Genomic DNA, 13,689 nt, shown 5'->3' on the forward strand with positions numbered 1-13,689 from the left:
AAAAAATTACCGCACACTCAAGACTGGTATGATGCAAAAGGTGTATGCCAATTTTATTCAAGAAGACAAAAAAGTGGTTGCCACATTCACATTGATTTGAGTAGACCGAAACCCGACGTTTCGACCCTCCCGGTGTCTTATTCATGGGGTTACTAAAAAAAGCAAAGAAACTGTATAAAACACTGTTTTACATAAGACAACACTTCAAGAGAAACATTAAGAGAAAAAAGGGAACAAAAAAAACAGTACATGCAATAATTAATCACCAACAAGAAAAAAAGGAAAAACATTATGTACACAGCAACATAAAAAGGCGAAGGTCATATAATCAGGAACGGCGAAAAGCTATAGTGATTTGGTGTAAAAATAGAGGAACATGATAATGAACTGTACAAGGTTTACCTCTAGTCCTTTGATATAAATGCATAAAGGTGGCAGTGGTAGGGGGTGAACGAACGGTCCCTTGTTAAAGCATACACATATTTGGTATCGCCGCGTTCAGAATCGCCCGATCTATCAATAAAAAAAGGATTAACCCGATCGCTAAACGGCATGGCGAGAAAAAAGTCAAAATGCCAGAATTAAGTTTTTTTGGACATAGCATTAAAATGTAATAACGGGCGATCAAAAGATCGTATATCTGCACGAAAATAGTATCATTAAAAATGTCAGCTCGGCACGCAAAATATATGCCCTCACCCGTCCCCAGATCATGAAAAATGGAAATGCTACAGGTGTCGGAAAATGGCACAATTTTGTTTTTTTGTTGTTTTTTTTTTAACAAAGTTTGGAATTTTTTTTCACCACTTAGATAAAAAAGAACCTAGACATGTTTGGTGTCTATGAACTCGTAATGACCTGGAGAATCATAATGGCAGGTCAGTTTTAGGATTGTGAAAAAGAACCTAGCACTCAACTAATGCTTAAGTGCAGCTTTTATTGTAGTGGTACACAAACGTTTCGGTCCAGTCTACGGACCTTCGTCAGTAACGTACTATAGAATAGTAAGAGGGACCATAGGGTCAGAAGAAGCAGCGTCGTCGAACGGTGGATACCGCGTCGGTCAGCGCCCTCATTCTTACCGGTCTCCTCAGTACCGCTCCTATCGGGCTTACATACAAGACGCTGCTTCTTCTGACCCTATGGTCCCTCTTACTATTCTATAGTACGTTACTGACGAAGGTCCGTAGACTGGACCGAAACGTTTGTGTACCACTACAATAAAAGCTGCACTTAAGCATCAGTTGAGTGCTAGGTTCTTTTTTACAATTTACTAAGGTGTGGGAACCTAACCTTAGCACCTCCCTTTCCAGTAGTGCACACGGTATATTTTGAGTTTTAGGATTGTGAACCTAGTAAAAAAAAAAAAAAAAGCCAAACAAAAAAACAAGTGTGGGATTGCAATTTTTTTGCAATTTCACCGCACTTGGATTTTTTTCCCGTTTTCTAGTAGGCAACATGATGAAACCAATGGTGTCGTTCAAAAGTACAAATCGCCCCATAAAAAAATAAGCCCTCACATGGCCATATTGACCAAAAAATAAAAAAGGTATGGCTCTGGGAAGAATGGGAGCAAAAAAACAAAATGAAAAACCAAAAATAACTCTGGTCATTAAGAGGTGAAAGGTTTTTCAAGGATTTGGAAAATGGAACGGCTATATTGCCAGAAACCTTTTGGAAATCTTTATTATTGCAGCTTATTAATAATCGTGCTGTAAAGCGCACCATCACTAAATGCCGAGAGCCAACGATTGCTGCGGCTGTTTGGCCTTGCCGGTGCCTGGAGCAGGGCAGGGTGCGGCTGATAGGCTTTCTATGTCCGTATGCTGCTAACCCCAGTTCTATAGGATCTCCCAAATACATTCACAGTACCCTCCTGAGCACCGTTACCACCTTCATTTCATCACTCGGGGGAGGTTTCAACACTGGGCAGAATTTCAAAAGTTTTTTTATATACAATATGCTCAGTTACTTCTTTACTCCCCCCCCCAAAAAAAAAAAAAGACTGAGCGTTACCTACTTTTCCCTGGTCCCATACTGAGTCTTCCCGGCAGCCCCGGTTTCCATATGGTGGTAACGATGACCTCACATTCATAGCAGTGCAGCCAATCGCTGACGGCTGTGCAGCCAATCGCTGACTGTAGTGCAGCCAATCGCTGAGCTCAGCGACTAAATTCAGTGGTTGGCGGCAGCTCTGTTGACGTGGTCTCAACGCTGCAGCCAGACAACAGAGACCGGGGGCAGCAGTAGAGACTCTGCATTGGACCCAGGGAAGGTACATAAATCATAGTTTTTGTTTTTTTTAAACTAACTGCGCATATGGTAAAAAGTTTTCTGAAAGGGGACAAACCCTTTAACCGCTTAATGTTCTCTTTTCCCTCCAGGATCTGACTGGAGCGGAGACCTACACACATCCTGTGACTCTCCTACATCCGGTGGTGTATGCGTCTGCGGTGGTGCTGCTCCTGTGTGTGCTGGTGCTGATCATCAGTTATTTGTACTATCACAGGTAAAAGGCTCATGTACATCACACAGTGTAACCTGGCAGAATAAGTGCACTGTTGCTTGCTACCATTTTTATAGATTTATTTTTTCTATAAATATGGACCATATATACTCGTGTATAAGTCGACCCGAGTATAAGCCGAGACACCTAATTTTGCCTAAAAAACTGGGAAAACGTATTCACTTGAGTATAAGCCGGGTATGCAATGTCCCCTAATCCCTGTCCTTTTCTGCATGTCTCCTCATCCCCATCCTTGTCTGCATGGCTCCCGATCCTTGTCCTTGTAAGCATAATTCCTTATCCCCTATCCTTGTCTACATGGTTCCTTATCCCCTATCCTTGTCTGCATGGCTCCTTATCCCCTATCCTTGTCTACATGGTTCCTTATCCCCTATCCTTGTCTACATGGTTCCTTATCCCCTATCCTTGTCTGCATGGTTCCTTATCCCCTATCCTTGTCTGCATGGCTCCTTATCTCCTATCCTTGTCTGCATGGCTCCTTATCCACTATCCTTGTCTACATGGTTCCTTATCCACTATCCTTGTCTACATGGTTCCTTATCCCCTATCCTTGTCTGCATGGCTCCTTATCCCCTATCCTTGTCTACATGGTTCCTTATCCCCTATCCTTGTCTACATGGTTCCTTATCCCCTATCCTTGTCTGCATGGTTCCTTATCCCCTATCCTTGTCTGCATGGCTCCTTATCTCCTATCCTTGTCTGCATGGCTCCTTATCCACTATCCTTGTCTGCATGGCTCCTTATCCACTATCCTTGTCTACATGGTTCCTTATCCACTATCCTTGTCTACATGGTTCCTTATCCCCTATCCTTGTCTACATGGTTCCTTATCCCCTATCCTTGTCTGCATGGTTCCTTATCCCCTATCCTTGTCTGCATGGCTCCTTATCTCCTATCCTTGTCTACATGGTTCCTTATCCACTATCCTTGTCTACATGGTTCCTTATCCCCTATCCTTGTCTACATGGTTCCTTATCCCCTATCCTTGTCTGCATGGTTCCTTATCCACTATCCTTGTCTACATGGTTCCTTATCCACTATCCTTGTCTACATGGTTCCTTATCCCCTATCCTTGTCTGCATGGTTCCTTATCCCCTATCCTTGTCTGCATGGTTCCTTATCCACTATCCTTGTCTACATGGTTCCTTATCCACTATCCTTGTCTACATGGTTCCTTATCCACTATCCTTGTCTGCATGGTTCCTTATCCACTATCCTTGTCTACATGGTTCCTTATCCCCTATCCTTGTCTACATGGTTCCTTATCCCCGTCCTTGTCTGCATGGTTCCTTATCCCCTATCCTTGTCTGCATGGTTCCTTTTCCCCTATCCTTGTCTGCATGGCTCCTTATTCCCATCCTTGTCTACATGGTTCCTTATCCCCGTCCTTGTCTGCATGGCTCCTTATCCCCTATTCTTGTCTGCATGGTTCCTTATCCCCGTCCTCGTCTGCATTGCTTCTTATCCCCATCTTTGTCTGCGTGGCTCCCCATCCCTGTCCTTGTAAGCATGGTTCCTCATCCCTATAATAAAAAAACAAAACACATCCTACTTACCTTCCCTGCGCGCCCTCGCTGCATCTCGTTCCAGTGCCAGCAGCTCTTCCGGCCAGGATATTACGTGTCCCCGCTCATTAAGGTAATGAATATTCACCTCTTTCCACACCTATGGGACTGGAGAGAGGTGAGTATTCATTACCTTAATGAGCGGTCACCCGCTGCTGGAATCCCGCTGTTGTGGATGTTACTGTGCACTATAAGAGAAATGAATATTCGTTGCCAGTGCGGTAAATATTCATTTCTTTTTAGCAGCGGGCACAGGCTTTAGCTGCAGTCACCAACTTCTGCCTCCTGTGATCCACCGCTTCCCCGCCGGCTTCTGAGATAATGACTCGTGTATAAGCTGTGGGGGGGGGGGGGGTCGTTTTCTGCACAAAAATTGTGCTGGAAAAACTCTGCTTATACACAAGTCATTGTCATATACGGTATATATGAAGTTTCTAAATTGGCCGTTTATTTAATCTGTAAACGCCATTTCTCTGTATCGCTAGTGGTATGTTTCCTATGTTTTCTTCTAGTGTATCATTCTACTACCAGACATAAATCCTTTAGGATCCCGTGTTATAATTTAACCTGCACAAGATACTGTTAGACATTCTGGAATTTTGTTTTTCAGCCTGATCCGCGTCAGCCTTAAGACCTGGCACATGTTGGTAAACCTTGGTCTTCACATCTTCCTGACCTGCGCAGTGTACGTGGGAGGCATAAACCAAACTAGGAACGCCAATGTTTGTCAGGCTGTGAGTATGGACCCCTCCATGTAACAAAATGACTACTAATAAAGGGGCTGACCATTAAAACACATTTACTGAATAGATAACAAAGAATCAAGTGTTGGGTAAAATTATTTAGTGTAGGGTTATGACACAAGTTTACGTAGTCTGACTCCTGGTATTCATAGTATATAGCAATGTGCAGGTCCACCTTATCATCGGCCGCTGCACATACCATATATAATCGAGTATAAGCCGACCCGAGTATAAGCCGACCCCCCTAATTTTGCCACAAAAAACTGGGAAAACTTATTGACTCGAGTATAAGCCTAGGGTGGAAATGCAGCATTTACCGGTGAATTTCAAAAATAAAAATAGATCATTATTTCCCCATAGCTGTGCCATATAGTGCTCTGCACCCTTCATTATTTCCCCATAGCTGTGCCATATAGTGCTCTGCACTGTTCATTATTGCCCCATATCTGTGCCATATAGTGCTCTGCACCGTTCATTATTGCCCCATAGCTGTGCCATATAGTGCTCTGCACCGTTCATTCTTGCCCCATAGCTGTGCCATATAGTGCTCTGCACCGTTCATTATTGTCCCATAGATGTGCCATATACTGCTCTGCACCGTTCATATTTCCCCATAGCTGTGCCATATAGTGCTCTGCACCGTTCATATTGCCCCATAGCTGTGCCATATAGTGCCCTGCACCGTTCATATTTCCCCATAGCTCTGCCATATAGTGCCCTGCACCGTTCATATTTCCCCATAGCTCTGCCATATAGTGCTCTGCACCGTTCATATTTTCCCATAGCTGTGCCCCATATAGTGCTCTGCACCGTTCATATTTCCCCATAGCTCTGCCATATAGTGCCCTGCACCGTTCATATTTCCCCATAGCTCTGCCATATAGTGCTCTGCACCGTTCATATTTTCCCATAGCTGTGCCCCATATAGTGCTCTGCACCGTTCATATTTCCCCATAGATGCTCCACATAAATCTGTGCCATTGCTGCTGCAGTAAAAAAAAAAAAATGCCATACTCACCTCTCTTGCTTGCAGCTCCCGGCGTCCGGTCCCGGTGTCTCTCCGCTCTGACTGATCAGGCAGAGGGCGCCGTGCACACTATATGCGTCATCGCGCCCTCTGACCTGCACAGTCAGAGCGGATAGACGCCGGGAAGATGGAGCGGCGCCCGGCGGTTGGAACGGGGACAGGTAAATATGCGATACTTACCTGGTCCCGGCGTCCCGCTCCTTCTCCCGGACAGCTGGTCTTCGGTGCCGCAGCCTCTTCCACTGTTCAGCGATCACCGTTACCGCTGATTAGAGAAGTGACTATGTGGCTCCACCCCTATGGGAGGTGGAGCCGCATATTCATTTCTCTAATGAGTGGTCCCACGTGACCGCTGAACAGTGGAAGAACTGCAGCACCGAAGACCGTGGGACAGGGGAGGAACGTCCGGATCGCTGGAAGCAGGTAAGTATGCCTCAGCGCCCTCACCCCTTCACCCGCCGACCCTGCCACCCACCTTGACTCGAGTATAAGCCGAGAGGGGCACTTTCAGCCCAATAATTTGGGCTGAAAATCTCGGCTTATACTCGAGTATATACGGTACTTACCTTTCCTACAGGTCTCTACGTAGAGATCTTCTGTTCACTGTACAGCAGCCAATAGAAATCTCTTTCTGTCCTTGTCAGCACAACCTCTGCAGCTGAGAAAACATCTACTGGGGAAGTAAGAACAGAATATAGTGTCAGCTGCCAGAGGGGGAAGGAGACTGATCCTGTTCTAGAGTCAGGCCCAGCAGCACAGATTATGTATTTTTTACTCTAGAAATACTGAACATGTCCTTACTTTAAAACCTCAAGAATATTTTGCATCATTTTCCATAAAGGGCTATACTACTGGAAATGTACATAACTTTTCATTTGTAGTTAAAAATCCACACTGCAACAATACAACCACAATAAGCCGTACACTTCATAGAGGTGGCCTTTATGGAGGAGTTGGCAAACAAAAGCCTTTACTTGCACACTAGAATTGTAAGTCTCATTTTTAGTTTTCCAAAAGACATGTGAGAAACTCCCCAAATGTATGGAGGAAGGTGCAATGGTCAGCTAAGACCAAAATTGAACTTCTTGGCCACCAAGGTAAATATTCTGTCTGGTGCTAAAACCAACCCAGCTCATCACCCAAGAACACCATCTTCACAGTGAAACATGGTGGTGGCAGCATCATGCTGTAGGGATGTTTTTCAGCAGCAGGGACAGGGAAAATAGTCTAAGTTCAAGGGAGGATGAATGGTGCGAAATACGGGGATATTCTTGAGCAAAAGCTGTTTCAGTTTATCAGTGCTTTGAGACTGGAACAGAGGCTCTTTTATCAAGCTAACTTTATAAGAGTGAGGTACAGCTCATATGGATGAACGTGTGCTTTCACTTAATAAGAATCTGCAATCTAAATTGTTTGTAATTTTCCATTGCTTTGTAGATTGGTATTCTCCTGCATTACTGTACACTGGCCACTGTGCTGTGGGTGGGAGTCACTGCCCGCAACATATACAAGCAAGTCACCAAGAAAGCCAAGCGCTGTCCGGATCCAGACGAGCTCCCACCTCCTCCTAGACCAATGCTAAGGTTTGTAGTAATGTCTTAGTCTGGGACACTACACATCACACCGACAGGAGCGTTTATCACATCCCATTCTTCACTCATGGGCATTAATATGGAGCTAGATCAGCTTAGGGAAGGTTTTCAGCTCTGTACGACCGGTCATGTTCTTCCACAACAACGTCCCCCAAACCATGAAATTATGGACCTTGCTTTGTACATTGGGCACAGTCAGGAGGAACAGAAAAGGGCCTTTCCCAGACTGTTCCCACAAAGTTGGAAGCTACAATTGCCCAAAATGTCTTGTAATGCTGAAGTCTTAAGATTTCCCTTCACTGGAACAAAGGGGCCTAGATCCACCCCTAAAAAACAACCCAATAGTTGTCCTTCCTCCATGGATATGTACACTGTGCAGTCAGGCAGGTAATTTTCTCCTGGCCGTAAAAAATAAGAGACTGATCCTCCATTTGAAATATTCTTCACTTTATGCAGAAATCCATTAAAAATAACAGCATGGCGGAACAGCAGAGTAGAACTGTCGGTGCATCTCAGCCATTCAGCCGACTTCTTTCACCGCTGTGGTTTGCCTGCATTAGCCAGTAGCTAATATCCAGACTATATGCGTTGGTGGAATAGTCAAACTGTTGAACTGAAATTGTTCTCCTGGCATTCGCCAAACCTAGAATCGCCCATCAGACTACCAGATTCATCATTTCACAAAACATGTTTCCACTGCTCCAGAATCTAGTAGCAACATACTTTGCATGATTCCTTCCTCCGCTCTGCATTGTGCTTGGTGATGTAAGGCTGCATTCAGTTGCTCGGCCTGGAAGCTCCCAATGGAGGGACAGGTTTTGTTGTGATGTTAATACAAGAGGAGGTCTAGGCAGTTATGGAGTCAGCAGAGTGGTGGGGACATTTATGCCCTCGGTTACTCAATGACCCCACTTTGTAACTTTGTGCTCTTTACGTAGCGGAGTTGCTGCGGTTTCTTCCACCTTTCAATATCACTCACAGGTGATGGTGGAATATTTAGGAGGGAAGAAAGTCATGAATGGACGTTTTACACAGGTGGCTACTATTCCAGGACTGCACTGGTATCAGTGAGATCTGTGCCACCGGCCATTCTGTCCCATGTTTGTAAAGACAGACTGCACGGCAAGAGGCCGGAGGTTATACATCAGGGGGCTATGGACCGGAGGTTATACATCAGGGGGCTATGGACCGGAGGTTATACATCAGGGGGCTAGGGACCGGAGGTTATACATCAGGGGGCTAGGGGTCGAAGGATATACATCGGTGGGCTAGGGGCCGGAGGTTATACATCAGGGGGCTAGGGGTCGAAGGATATACATTGGGGCTAGAGGTCGGAGGATATACATCGGTGGGCTAGGGATCGGAGGTTATACATCAGGGGGCTAGGGACCGGAGGTTATACATCAGGGGGCTAGGGACCGGAGGTTATACATCGGGGGCTAGGGACCGGAGGTTATACATCGGGGGGCTAGGGACCGGAGGTTATACATCGGGGGGCTAGGGACCGGAGGTTGTACATCGGGGGGCTAGGGACCGGAGGTTGTACATCGGGGGGCTAGGGGCCGGAGGTTATACATCAGGGGGCTAGGGGCCAGAGGTTATACATAAGGGGGCTAGGGGCCAGAGGTTATACATTGGGGGGCTAGGGGCCGGAGGTTATACGTCGGGGGGGCTAGGGGCCGGAGGTTATACAGAAGGTGGGAAATGGGACCAAGTGATAAATCTGAATTCATGAAGATGTGTGTGCCAATACTTGTGGCCATGCAGGGTATATCCATGTGTAGAAATCACAACACAATCCTTTTGTAGTTCTAAAGCTCCATCCACTAGGTGGCACTATAATCCTAGCGGCAGCGCATTATTTATTTTATTATTATTCCGCTTAGGCTTTAACTTTTGGCCTTTCTCCAAGGAAAATACTTTTGAGGTTGTATATCCATGTGTGAAAGTGATGAATGAAACCGTCGTGTTTGCTCAGAGGAAGTTCTAATGTAGTCAAATAAGTCAGCAATTCAACAGAAGTCGGAAACCATTAAGGAAACAGCTGTTTACATTGACTTTCTCCTCGCGTTGGATTGTATTTCGTTCATATCTTTGTTGGAGTCATTTATCTGTTGTTTACTTTTTAGATTCTATCTTATTGGAGGCGGCATTCCTATAATTGTGTGCGGAATAACAGCAGCGGCAAATATTAAAAACTACGGGAGCCAGCCCACTGCCCCTTAGTGAGTATCTCGTACTTAGTCGTGGGGGGGAAAGTGCTTGTTCCAACCTGGTGATGACGCGGTTTGTGTTCCTTTTCCAGCTGCTGGATGGCGTGGGAGCCGAGCCTTGGAGCCTTCTACGGTCCGGCCACTTTCATCGTCTTTATAAACTGCATGTACTTCCTCTGTATATTCATTCAGCTGAAGCGTCATCCCGACAGAGTTTTCGAGTTGAAGGAGCAAACCGAAGAGCAGCAACGATTAGCGGCCAGCGAAAACGGGGAAGCGAACCAGCAAGATTCCCTTTCCGTGTCTTTAGTTTCTACGTCCGCCTTGGAGAACGAGCAGACATTTCAAGCCCAACTTCTTGGCGCCAGCCTTACCCTGTTCCTATACGTGTCCCTTTGGATTTTTGGTGCTCTATCCGTTTCCTTGTATTATCCAATGGACCTGGTGTTCAGCTGCTTTTTCGGGGTGACTTGTTTAAGCCTTGGTGCCTTTTTGACTGTACATCATTGTATGAACAGGGAAGACGTAAGACGAGCGTTGGTCAACACCTTCTGCCCAGGTAGGAGCACGTATTCAGTCCAAGTTAACGCCCCTCCTTCCAGCTCTCCTGGCGTCAACGGTGATGCCCCGAAATGTACGAACAGCAGCGCCGAGTCTTCCTGCACCAATAAGAGCGCATCGAGCGTGAAAAACTCCTCGCAGGGTTGCAAGTTGACCAATTTGCAGGCAGCCGCAGCCCAATGCAACACCAACCCCTTGCCGGTCACCACACCACCCCAGCTTGACAATAGCTTGACCGAACACTCTTTGGATAATGATATTAAGATGCACGTTGCACCCGTGGAGGTTCAATATCGCCCCAATGGTCACCCGTCCAGACATCACAAAAACAGAAGTAAACACCGTTCCAGTAGGCTCACCGTGCTTAGGGAATATGCATATGATGTTCCCACCAGTGTCGACGGCAGCGTGCAGAATGCTGCCCCAAAAAGCCGTCAGAGCTACTCTGAAGGTCACTCGCGAAGCCGGAGGGCTTACTTAGCCTACAGAGAGCGCCATTTTAACCAGTGCCATCAGGACAGTAGCGACGCTGGAAGCACTCTTCCAAAGTACAGCAGAAATATGGAAAAGCTTCCGTCCGCCACCCACAAAAAAGACATTTTGACCGAACCCAGCGGTGTGGAGCTCGAAAGCCAGCAGAAATCATACGGTCTGAATTTGGCGGTCCAAAATGAGCCAGTTAAAAATGAAGCAACCGAGGAGCCACCGGTAAACACAGACAGCAATGGAAATGTTAGGACTGGTCTATGGAAACATGAAACTACTGTGTAGTATCTCCATGCTGGTTTTTACCCTTCTGGAGCCCACATGTAAATGGATCGATTCCATTTGCTTCAAAGACTTTTCCAATCTGATTGTTTACAGATACATTATGGGAGAACACTAACTATGATGGAAACCTCAAGTGACTTTTGTACGTCAAAAAGAGACCACGTGTGATTTTTTTTTTTTTTTATATATATTTTTTTTAATATTTTTTTAATATTTTTTTTTAAGAAAAGAAAAAGGAAAAAAAAAACTTTTTTATGTATTTTTGACATATACCGGATGCCTTGTTTCCTATTGGATTTGTATTTAAACTTGTAATAAACAGCGTTTGACACTGTCACATTTATTCTTTTAATATTATTGCACCAAAACATTTTTCCCATTATAGAATCAGCCTCTGTTAAAGTAAATCTGTCAACTGGATTTTGCTATGTAATCTGAAAGCAGCATGAGGGATGGGATAGAAATCCCTAGTTCCAGCGATTTGTCACTTAGTTTACTGGATGCAGCACTTGTGATGCAATCACAGTTTTCTCTGCTTCAGATCTAGCAGAGCTCCGAAGGCTGAGCCCTGTATAACCCCGCCCACACCTCTGACTGCTTTCTGTACACACTGTATATTGAAAGAATGCTGCTAATTAGTGGGGTAGGTGTGGTTGGACTAGGAGACATGAGGCTTGTTCTGTCATGATAATCTCCTGCTGATAACACTGTATTGAAACAGCAAAACACAGCCAAGTAAACGACATCCCTATAATCAGGATCTCTGTCCCTACCTCATCCTGCTCTCGGATTACATAGCAAAAGCCTGCTGACAGATTCACTTTTAAGCCGATATAGATGAGATAGATGCTAGAAGCAGATTGTGTTAATTCTTAAGCTATTCATTAGATAACTTTCATCTGTACAATAGTTTGGCTATCTACCTCGCCCATATACAGAAACGCTTAAATCATATATCAGTGGTACTACCCGATCCTTCTTTTGCCTGACATCTCTCAGGGTGGATGTCAATATTCATTAGATGAATTTCGTCTGAACCCGCAGAATCTGCTGTCAACGGCCTTAAGATATGTTCCATGAATAGATGTCTGCCCAAGTGTTTTTCCTTTACCTAAACTGTCTTGGAAGTTAAAAAGGCAGCTGTAATCATTATTTTCCATAGCCCTCTGTGGTTTGTCTCCATCCTCATGCAAAGTGTGATCTAAGGGCAAACTTTCTCCATCAAACTGTTCAGCTGACCTTCAATTTCTGAACCTGCAGGACTATGCATGGTGACAGAGAGAAGTCTGATCTTGTTAAGGCAGAAGATGAATTTCAATATCGCACTAAAGTGACAGTCAGTGATCCATTTTAGCCTTCATGGCTAGTTTCTATCAGGAACCTCACCACCCCTGACCATGGGTTCTACCTGGTTTCGGCGCTCTTGTTGATTCACTTTAATGGGGCTGAGTTGCAATTACACATACAACCCATTGTCAGGTGTTGTAATGTGAAAGAAAGCAGCCCTGTTTTCTCGGTTGCGTCATTGGGGGACTGTAACAACCCTGCCAGCATCACTGCATGGCCTTCCATCCCCCTCCTGCCTGTTACATCAACTCACTCACCCTGTGCCATGCTGTGAAATCTGTCTGCTGCCGGCTCCATGCCGTGTGCTTCATGGCCGCTTGCTCTGTGTACACTTCCTGGCTGTGTGCATAGGAGGGCGGAGCTGGCAAATCTGGATTCTTATTGAGACTGTGTGCACCTCCCTATGGTGTCCCCGGCCAATGGCCTAGAGGCCTCTGATTCTTGAGGCGTCCTCACCCATTGGAGGACACCTGAGCAAACTATTTCCCTCAGTTAGTATTTGCTACTGAGGTGCCAGGTCGTGTCCTGTCGCTGAGGGCTGCAATACGCAGGCCTTTATCTGTGTTCTGTTTGTGCGTCCGTTCCTGTCTGTACTCTGGTCTATGTCCGTTCCTGTTCCTTCTTTGTCTGTTGTCATTCCCACTCTGCTGTGTGTACCTCTTCCTTATCTCTCTGCTCTGTTTCCCACTACCAGTGGCTCTGCGCCTCTCTGCTCTGCTCGCCACAACCCGTGGCTCTGTGCTTCTCTGCTCGCCAACCTGTGGCTCTGCGCCTTCTGGCTCTAGGCTTTGCCTCCTGCGGATCTGGCTCTTGGCTCCGCCTCCAGTATCTCTGCTCTTGGCTCCGCATCCAGCGGCTCCATCCTTAGCTCTGCCTTCTTCTTCTCTACCTTCTTCTCTGCTCTTAGCTACGCCTTTCTATGCACCTAGCACTGTCTTCTCCTTCTCTGCCCTTAGCTGCGCTCCTGCTCTTGGCTTCCCCTTCTGCTCTTGGCTCCGCCTCCTGTGTTTCTGCTCTTGGCTCTGCCTCTTAGCTCCGCCTCCTTCTCTTGGCTCCGCCTCCTGTGGTTCTGCTTTGCATGCGGTCTTGCTCTATCTCCGCTCTGCAACTTGCCACACAGGTCTCTACCTGTTCCCATATACCCTCCAGTCTGAACAGGTTCTTACCTGTTTCAATACACCCGCCTGTATACCAGTTCCTACCAGAGTATCAGCCTTGTCCGTCTGACCTGACTGAGTACCAACCGTGCCCGCCTGTCTGCCAGAGTGCCAGCTGTGCCCGCCTGCCTGCCTGTGACTCCGTCAAGGCCGTCTGCCCATCCGGGCCTCTGCTGTACCCATCCG

The 13,689-nt window shown here is 46.1% G+C and overlaps 1 protein-coding gene across 1 annotated transcript in view; it reads left to right on the plus strand.

The window, feature by feature from the left end:
• The window catches only part of ADGRA3 (adhesion G protein-coupled receptor A3), an 87,898-nt gene extending 76,757 nt beyond the window's left edge, over positions 1-11,141 (plus strand). The window contains exons 15-19 of the mRNA XM_069744670.1: positions 2,385-2,509; positions 4,703-4,826; positions 7,300-7,445; positions 9,584-9,679; positions 9,760-11,141. Of these exons, the coding sequence (XP_069600771.1) occupies positions 2,385-2,509; positions 4,703-4,826; positions 7,300-7,445; positions 9,584-9,679; positions 9,760-10,999 (1,731 nt within the window). The 3' untranslated portion in view covers positions 11,000-11,141. The remainder of the gene's footprint in view (positions 1-2,384; positions 2,510-4,702; positions 4,827-7,299; positions 7,446-9,583; positions 9,680-9,759) is intronic.
• The last annotated feature ends 2,548 nt before the right edge of the window (positions 11,142-13,689 follow it).

Source organism: Ranitomeya imitator, chromosome 1 (assembly GCF_032444005.1).
Source record: "Ranitomeya imitator isolate aRanImi1 chromosome 1, aRanImi1.pri, whole genome shotgun sequence".
Classification (NCBI taxonomy): domain Eukaryota; kingdom Metazoa; phylum Chordata; class Amphibia; order Anura; family Dendrobatidae; genus Ranitomeya; species Ranitomeya imitator.